The sequence below is a fragment of the Helianthus annuus genome, chromosome 1 (assembly GCF_002127325.2).
Source record: "Helianthus annuus cultivar XRQ/B chromosome 1, HanXRQr2.0-SUNRISE, whole genome shotgun sequence".
Classification (NCBI taxonomy): Eukaryota; Viridiplantae; Streptophyta; class Magnoliopsida; order Asterales; family Asteraceae; genus Helianthus; species Helianthus annuus.
Window position 1 is genome coordinate 139,257,739 of NC_035433.2, and position 9,658 is coordinate 139,267,396.

General features: G+C 37.8%; 1 protein-coding gene across 1 annotated transcript; it reads right to left on the reverse strand.

Moving 5' to 3' along the window:
• Positions 1-5,882: 5,882 nt before the first annotated feature.
• On the reverse strand, positions 5,883-8,732 carry LOC110880835 (transcription elongation factor SPT4 homolog 1). The gene is made up of 5 exons (XM_022129277.2): positions 8,575-8,732; positions 8,391-8,482; positions 8,244-8,299; positions 6,422-6,483; positions 5,883-6,110 (listed from the first exon to the last, which is right to left on the reverse strand). The coding sequence occupies exons 1-5, from the start codon at positions 8,671-8,673 to the stop codon at positions 6,060-6,062; spliced, it is 360 nt and encodes a 119-aa protein (XP_021984969.1). The 5' UTR covers positions 8,674-8,732; the 3' UTR covers positions 5,883-6,059.
• Between the last annotated feature and the right edge of the window lie 926 nt (positions 8,733-9,658).

Here is a 9,658-nt window from a genome sequence, read left to right on the forward strand (position 1 = left end):
GAATTGGGACACATCAAAAAAGTAATTTTAAAAAGCTGGTATTTATTTTGAAACCTACTTTTTGACAAGTAGAATACAATAAATTTTAATAGCCAATGAACACCAGCTTAGGTGGTAGGAAGACTTGGGTTCTTCTGTGAAGACTCAAGTTCGATCCCAATTTGATGTAAAAATGGAGCGAGGTGAGGGGGTTTTGCACAATCCACTAGTTGCGTGGTTTACTCCTAGGACGGGTCGTGCGTTTGACTTTCGAGCCTAGTGATATCCATTGGTGTATGTGTATGACATCGGGTAAATTGAGGGGCCGGATGATACTGTTCTAAATGGATGTATTCCGGTTTCAAACCCGGGTCTCCTGTTGACAACTAAAGTTTGATTCGAAAACCCAACCAGTTGCTCTACTTGTCGTTCAAAATATAAATAAATTTTAATACAAACAAATTTTAAAACTAATAATAAATGGGATATTTAATATTGTTTTGGCCCGGCCACGTGACTCGTTTTAAGTAAAAAAATGGATATATTTTTATCCTCAATTATCACCCTTTCAGTAAAATAAAAAAAGGGTTATTGGATTTTAATAATCCCAAGTTTCATTGATTGTCCGATAATAATCTCAACTTTAAAAATTGCCTACAACAGTCCCAACTTGTAAGATTTTGGCCACCAATGATCCTTGTCTAACTGGGTTAGTTAAATGTGACGTGGCGGGTGACGTGGCAGGTGACGTGTTTAAAAACTAAAATGTGGATGCTGACATGTATCATATATGTCACTGTTTAAAACCCTACGCTGACAAACCAGCACCACACCTTCCTCTCCTTCCCTCCCGGTCACTGTTTCCGGCGACTGGAGCCGTCGAATCCGGCGCCCCTTCTTCTTCCAGCGAGCACCCACAAAAACCCTTCCCCCTTGTCTCGTTCCTACTCACACCCACCTTGCCTGAAATGAAAAGAAAGCAGACGGGAGAGAGAGAGAGAGAGAGAGAGAGAGAGAGAGAGAGTTATCGGAGAGAAAGAGAGTAGAGATGGAGGTCTGGTCAGCGGTCATCGTCGACAACCGCATACAGCGGTGCCCGGAGTTCAGCGGCTGCAGTGGTTGTGTGGTTCGGGTTAGTCATGACGGCAGCGGAGGAAGTGGTGGTGGTGATCGGTGGCGTGATTCAGATGGTGTCGTGGCTCGGCTCCGGCGAGGTGATGTCAGCTGGAGTGTTGATACGGCAGTGGCGGCTGTGGTCTTGTGGTAAGAAGTACACGACAGTAGTAGTTATGGGGGTGTTTATAAATAGGGGTGAGTGTATATGTGTTGTAGTCTTTTAACACATCAGCATCCACAGAGGCATCCCACATTTTAGTTTTTAAACACGTCACCTGCCACGTCAAATTTAACTAACCCAGTTAGATAAGGATCATTGGTGGCTAAAATCTTACAAGTTAGGACTGTTGTAGGCAATTTTTGAAGTTGGGATTATTATCGGCCAACCAGTGAAACTTAGGATTGTTAAAATCCAATAACCCAAAAAAAAGGCAAATTGGAAATAAATAATCCCAACTCACTGTTATTGGCCAATAATAATCCCAACTCATTTAATCACCAATAATAATCCGAACTATTCACTTTTGTTTGTAAAATACTCCCACGTTAAAAAAACACCAACTAAGTTAAAATATTGCTGGTGTGGCTTAACATGTGTGGACTGACGTGGTTGGTTAACATCTTACCTGTGTATAAAATGATTATCAGCCTCGTTTGCACACACAATTGCACTCTCCTTCAAAACCCTAATTCTATAAATTGGGCAAATTCAGTCGATTGTGTGTGCAAATGAGGCTGATAATCATTTTATACACAGGTAAGATATTAACCGGCCACGTAAGTCCACACATGTTAAGTCACATCAGCAATATTTTAACCTAGTTAGTGTTTGTTTAACGTGGGAGTATTTTACAAACAAAAGTGAATAGTTCGGATTATTATTGGTGATTAAATAAGTTGGGATTATTATTGGCCAATAACAGTTAGGGGTGTAAACAAGCCCAGAGGCTCGAGAGCTACTCGTGATCGACTCGGTTAAAAGCTCGAACGAGCCGAGCCTTAACGAGCCCGAGCCCGAGCACGAGCCTGAAATAGAGCTCGTTTTGTTATCGAGCCCGAGCTCGAGCCTGAAATACAAAGCTTGTTTAGGCTCGCGAGCCTAAACGAGCCCATACAAAATTTTAATTTTTTAATATATAACATATTAATAATGATGATAACATTGATGAGCCGAGCTAGAGCCGAGTTTTGGCTCGTTTAAGCGATGTTGAAGTGAGCTCGAGCCGAACTTTTAGCTCGTTTAAGGTTGTTCTCAAAATAGTTCGAGCCGAGTCGAGCCGAGCTCGAGCTTTGGGTTTTACTCGCCAGCCGAGCTCGAGCTCAAAGAAGGAGGCTCGAACCGAGCCGAGCTCGAGCTCGAGCTTCATTAAAACCTAACGAGCCGAGCTCGAGCCTGGTCGAGCTCGGGCTCGGCCCGGCTCGTTTACACCCCTAATAACAGTGAGTTGGGATTATTTATTTCCAATTTACCAAAAAAAAAAAAAAAAGATTTTTGGATCAACCCAACAGACCCAAAACAGCAGAAGAGATTGTTGGCATTTTAGAAATATATGCTATTTTGAAGCATAATATTGAGAATCACGTAACAAAGTATTGCTACTACAAGGAAAATGACAACACATAATCTAAGAATAAAAATGAGAGACAAAAAGATAGAAAATGTCAGTGATTTTAGTGTAATTGGCCATTTTGTGTACAATCTGATACAAATTAGAAGGTGTAGAGTGCACTTGTATGTAAAACGAGTTTAGTTTTGATAAATACTAAGAAATAATTTATATTATTTCTTATTATATAAATCTAACTTATAATAAAAGAATTAAATAAATGCCACGTCGCATTCTCTCTTTCAATCTAAAAAAACTTATTTATATTTTATTTTAATGTTTTTCTATAATTAAAAATATATGAATATCAACAAATATTTTATTTTAATGTTTTTCTATAATTAAAAAAATATAAATATCAACAATTTTAACTATATATCTCTTTCGATGTGTATATATCAGTGTTGTAAAAATCGCGACTAGGCGACGATTACTCGGCGATTAATCGCTAGTCGTCCAGCTACTGAGTAATTTTTCTTAAATCGGTCCATTAACCGACTAGGTCCGACTAGGCACGACTAGGTCCGACTAGGCCAGCCAAAAGTCGACGATTCCAGCAAAAAACCTGTATATTCCGGCCAAAACCTCTAAATTCCGGTCAGTTTCCAACCAAATCATTTGAATTCCAACAATTAATCATGTATACTTAAATAAATGAGTTGAATAAGATTTAAAACCTAGCTACTTAAAATATTTACCTATAAAAATATATATATTTATACATAAAACTGAAAATTACATATAAAAAACCCGATCCGATTAATCCCGATTAATCCCGAGTAATCCCGAGTAGTCGCTAGTCCCCACTTCACCGGCCGACTAGCGACTAGCGAGTTCTCCAACCTTGGTATATATCCATTAATGTATATGTATCCACTAAAATAAGAAGTGATGATGAATGAGATTTAAATATTTTATTTGAAATAATAATAATAATAATAATAATAATAATAATAATAATAAATTTAAAGGATATATATGATTTGTTAATTAGTTTATTAAAAAAAAATAGAAAAAAAAAAAAGATGTGTGGAACATATATGTGGCCGATGAGAAAAAAAAAATAGAAATAGTTATCCAAATTAAAAAGAAAAATTATATTAAATTTATATATGTTTGGGGTAGCTATTACTGGTGTTCTTCTGGATTTTTTTTCGGGTTTCAGTTTTTCAGTTCAAATTGTTTGGGGTTTGACTTGAAAAAAGTGGCCTGATAACAGATATATTTAAAGTTCGGATTGGTCGGGTATGGGTTATCTAGGTCCGGGTTAGTTTGGGTTGGGTTCTTCGGTTTTTAGGACTGGATTATTCAGGTCCAGGTCATTTCACCGATAATGATTATATAAACGCTTATGATTTACATTTTTTGCGATATTCAACCCGTGTAATACGCAGGTCTGGAAGCTAGTAACTAATAAAACTAGATTTAAATATTAATTTATTAACTTCTATTTTAAGTTCAAAGTATATACTAATAACTAATAAAACTAAATTTAAATATTAATTTATTAACTTATATTTTAAATTCAAAGTATATACTAATCAATTTTTAAAACTGGTTTTTATATCGTATTGGGTTAGTCTCAAACGATTCAAAACCCAATTCCGGTTATTAACTGAACGGTTTTTTCATCAAAAACAAAAACCGGTTTTTTTATAAACCGGTTTCGGTTACTAACTGGTTTTTTAACTCAAAACAATAACCGGTCCAACCGGTTATGGTCGATTTTTAACCAGTTTATTCCAAAAGAATCGGTTTTTAACCGGTTTAAACCGGTTTTTTTATAACCGGTTTCGGTTTTAAAACCAGTTTCGAAGATAAATCTCCCTAACCGGATACTAACCGGCGGTTCGATTCAGTTATAAAAAAAAAAAAAACGGTTTCGGTTTTTTTCCCGGTTTCGGTTCTAAAACCGGTTTTTTTACACCTCCAGACTATCGCAATTCTTATACTTCGAATTCGTCACTTTGATAGTGCCTTTTAGGGATGAGCATTTGGTACTGGGTACCGGTACCGAATTTTTTCAGTACTGGTACCCACTTTTTGGTAATTTCAATACTAGTACCGGTTCAGTACAGCACCGATAAAATACCGAATTTTACCTTTAAATACCGGTACCCAGTTTTTACGAATTTCGGTACCAGTACCAGTTCGGTACCTGTACCACGCTCATCTCTAGTGCCTTGGATCAAAATTATCGATTATCCCAAATTAAAGTTCATGTAATCCAGACAATTAGGGCCGAATTGTTAATCAAGAAAGTGTTCACTACACAATCTATCAAATTTTGAATCATCGTTTCTTTTCTACCCTAATTGTCCAACAGAATATTTTACACAATTAACACGTTTTGCAGCACTTCCCCTCACCAATAACCTCTATTCGGCTTCCGAATACTAAAAAACCGATCCAATGTCTCCAATGATCATGTCGTATGTGATTGTGTCGGGAGAAACATCTCGTTCACACATTAGGTTGGGAAAATCATTTGCCGCTTCAACTTTACCCAACTTACACAACCCTGATATCATGGTGTTGTATGTGTGTACATGAGGACCAAAACCCACTTGAAGCATGACTTACACGGCCGCCACTTAAATCTTCCGACGACATTAGAAGTCTTAACCTTCGGTTTTTCGGCTTCACAAACAAATATGACATTTGTGACAGGTATTCGGGTATGTGACCAAGAATATGACTAGCTTAAAAATCCGCGAGTATCAAATAGGTATTTGAAAATCCCAATAGCTAATTTTTAACAAACTAAACGATGAAGAAACGGTCGACACAGTGTACACCAACTAATGACTCGAAGAAAACTAACTACATTCACCCACAACTTCGTTTTTAACAATTTTTTACACCTAAATACCATATAACCTTACACTTGCAAAAATTTGAACTCTCTCGTTACTTTTGTGGTGTACCACTAGACCATATACGATCCAATGTAAGATTACAACCCTAGTCGATTCATACTTCATATTGGGTACAGTAGGGTGATAAATTGGTTAGTTATTTTAAACAGGTCGGAATCTTGTCTAAAATCAAGAATCGGTTTTAGAAATAATGATATAAATAAAAGCCCGAAAAAATAATTAATTAAAAGTTGGTTAGTTTTAAGAAATAGCTATTCTTTTTAAATAAAATCCGTAATAAATAAAGTTCTTTTTTTCATACTTACTAAAGTTTTAATATATATATAAAGGAAAATCTCCAACACAGCAAACAGTACGCGTCCGCTGAAGCAAGTGTTTAGCCCAGGTTAAGTTTGATACCAAAGCTTACAAGTTACAACTACCAAGTCAGCTTACAACTACCGAGTTAGCTTACAACGATGCCCATATCTACTCTTGCTCATGCCTGTTTTGGTGGAATGTATCTCACATCATTGTCGTGGCAAATAGACTGTAACAAAAACAAACGGGTCATATTTATATACAAACGGGTTAATTTAAATCTTAACAAGTCATATGGGTTTAATTAACTAAAAAATACGACCGAAACAGAAACGGGTCAAATGGGTTCAGTAGACAAACATGTTGAAAATCATCCTAAATCTATTCTCAAATGTATATAAATATTCTGATAATGCAGCAATGTAATTATAAATAACACCTTAATTAGTTTTTGTTAACACCTTTATTTGTCCATCATACAAAATAAAAAAATTCTCAATTTTTTAATCTTTCCTAAAGGCAAAAACAGTTTTAACGAACCTGCATTTCATCCGATAGTGTTTCAGAGACGTCCAGTGTGTAGCAGCCTGGAACAAACTTTCCTACAAAAAGTTCACATATTTTACGGATGAGAACTGTTTACTCCAAAACATTTGCAGTTAAGTGACAGTGGCACAATAAAAGATTCATCTACATGTAAATGAGGTAATCTCATATTAACCCATTTATATTTATTAGTGCATGGTTGCAACAGCGGTGAAGTAAAGAGTCGCAATATCCATTGATCTAGGATACAGTCATATGAATAACTAGCGGGATTAGACAGTTTTCAAAGGAAGTTCTTCAAACTTGCGGTTTACTTCATTAGGTGCATTCATAATTCGTGCAAAGAGTTAATTACATAGTTAGTCCCTGTGGTTTGCACAAAATAACATACTTAGGTACTAATAGTTTAAAATCACCTTCTAGGGTATTAACTTTTCATTTTGTAACGTTTGGAGGTATTAACGTTAATTGTTTGTTAAATTATTAGTACCTAAGTATGTTATTTTGTGCAAACCACAGGGACTAACTATGTAATTAACTCTTCGTGCAAATCTCGGTCGGCACAAAAGAACTCAAATCATGAATACAAGAATATATTCAACACGTGGAATATTGGAATGTTGTTCCTAGATACAATTTTAGGTAATTCTACATTGGTTGTGAAAAGAATAGAATTATAGAAATTAAAAATATCCAACTATTTAATCAAAATGGAAAATGCCAAAGTTGTATAACTAGACAATAACAACAAATAACCCAAGACTCGTTAACGCTTAGTATATGACACAAGCATGGTAACAACAAAAAATAGGGCATAGGCATCACGCAAACATGATACAAAATTCTAAACCATGAATACGGGATATAGAATCAGACAAATCAAAAAGGGAAATAAAAAGTTGTATATCTAATCTAGATCATATATAAGAACAAATAACGCGACACTCGTTAAAGCTTAGTATATGACAGCAGCATGCTAAGTGGTAACGACACAAAATAAGCCCCACCCAAATTATTTAAAAACCAATCTATGCAAATGATCAAATATTAAAAAGCTTCCGATGAAACATATAATGGTATAAAATAGATTAAACAACATATCATTGTATTCCCAGACAACAAACAAGGTAAATGCACAAGCTATTAATCTAATTTGAAACCACATTTGATTTGAGATATTAATGAAGTCATATTGACATCAGATTGCAATTGCTGAATTTGCTGTTCATGAATATCCAAACGAGAGGACTGATTCACCATGATTGAATCGGAAAATAGAAATCGAAATTAGATCTGATTATCAGAAAGTGAAATCGAAAGAGCAGAGGTAGGGCAGGTCGGACCAATGATAGGATCCGATGCTGAAAATAATAATGGAAACTGGAATTGAAATTGATACGAAGAGATGATACAGACTCGATAACTAACACCGAAGTGTTCCTAGGGCTACGCCCCCTCTCTGTAAACAGAGCCTAACAAACTTACGTATTTTTCTTATCCCCTTCCCCAAGTAATTATTGACTCATACTTTTTTTTGAACGGCGACTTTCTTGTGTTAGGCTACCGCACTCCCCAAATTGGAGAGTCCCGTTGCCCCACTCCGGCCAAGCTATGTTGTCTTAACCGGGCCCACCACGCTGGCTTCAGAGTTTGGCTTGGGCGTTCCCCGGGAAACCATACCGCCGGCTGCCACTTGACAGTCGTTGTGCCACCACAAGAGCAGAACTCTCTGGCGTAACACACGGTTCGGTTTATGGGTTGCACCCAAAACCGATAGTATAAAACCGATCCGGACCAGACCGTAATTTAGGCATACCAAATCGAAGCCACTTAGCAGCCCAACTGCGGGAAGGGTCCATTAAAGCGATGATCCTACAGAAACATCAAACATTTATTCAGTAAGATTCAAAATATAAAACGATAATCAACAGAAAATGCTATTTTAAGCGTTAATCGTTGCTACCCGTTGAAAGTACCAGTGGTGCAATCGGCAACAATGTCAGAATCTTCATGCATCTTAAAGAAAGGACAGTTCTCACACCCTGTATCACGAAACTACAACACAAAACATTCATGTGAAACCCTAGTTGGAACATTAGGTGTTTAGTATGTAGTTCGATGAAATTAGGGGAGAGAATGTTGAGAACCTGGTCGTAGGTTTTGACGAGGCGGCAACGACGACATGCTCGGAGTTCATGACCGAAACTTGTCGGAATTTGCGCGGCGGTGGTGGTGGTCGTCGTCATCGGTAATATCTCGTTCTTTCTAGAAACTTCTTCACGTTCAAACTTGAAAGGTTTTGGCCTTTTATATTAGTTTAGACGTTTTATTTCACTTTTTGCAAAACAAAACCCTCCATTTTAATGTCCATCATATAGTATAGTCTAGTGACATATTTTAAATTGGGATAAGACTTAGAAACTATTAAATTTTAGGTAGTGTTTGGTATGCAGGAATGAGAGGTGGAATGAAATGAGTGATTACGAGGGAATGAAGAAAAAAGTGTTTGGTTGGTCAATGGAATGGAATCACCCATTTCAAAAGGCATTTCATTCCTTCAAAATCATTCCTTCCACCCCCATGTTTTTTTTTCCATTCCATCCCCTCTCTGGCACCTATTCATCAACAACACCACAACCCACGACCTTCACCACAACCCACCACCACCACCCATCACCACCGACGCCATCGCCGCCACCCGCCACCACCTCACCCCGACAAACCACTGTCGCCGCCACCCACTCGCCACCGTTGTCACCCACAACTGCGACCAACCGCCAACGTCACTCGCCGCCGCCGCCCACCACCATCGTCGACACCACCACCACCACCGCCACCACCAACCGCCACCTTTGCTGCCACCCACCACCAACAGCCACCTTGTCGCCACCACCACTCCTCGTCACCGCCACACCGCCACTCGCCGCCACCACCACCACCCATCGTTGTCGCGGACACCCACCACTCCCACCTATAACCACCCACAATTACTACCACCGACCACCGCCACCACTCGCCGCTAATTTTATTACTCCGTTTTTTCTTTCCTACAGAACAATACACAATAATAATTCATTCCAATGATTCCATTCACATGGTAACCAAACAAGACATGGAATGGTAATGATCTATTGCATTCTCTCGTCCATTCCATTACCTCGTCCATTCCATTCCTTCGTCCATTCCATTACCCCATACCAAACGGACCCTTAGGTTTAATTCTACAAGGGT

What these genes read in the sequence shown, in the direction of transcription:
- LOC110880835 (XM_022129277.2), bottom strand. Translation starts at nt 8,673, where the DNA reads ATGACGACGACCACCACCACCGCCGCGCAAATTCCGACAAGTTTCGGT. An exon ending in TGCTAAGTGGCTTCGATTTG is followed by an intron (nt 6,484 to 8,243) that starts GTATGCCTAAAT and finishes AACTTTTTGTAG; the next exon opens with GAAAGTTTGTTCCAGGCTGC. An exon ending in CACTATCGGATGAAATGCAG is followed by an intron (nt 6,111 to 6,421) that starts GTTCGTTAAAAC and finishes TTTTTGTTACAG; the next exon opens with TCTATTTGCCACGACAATGA.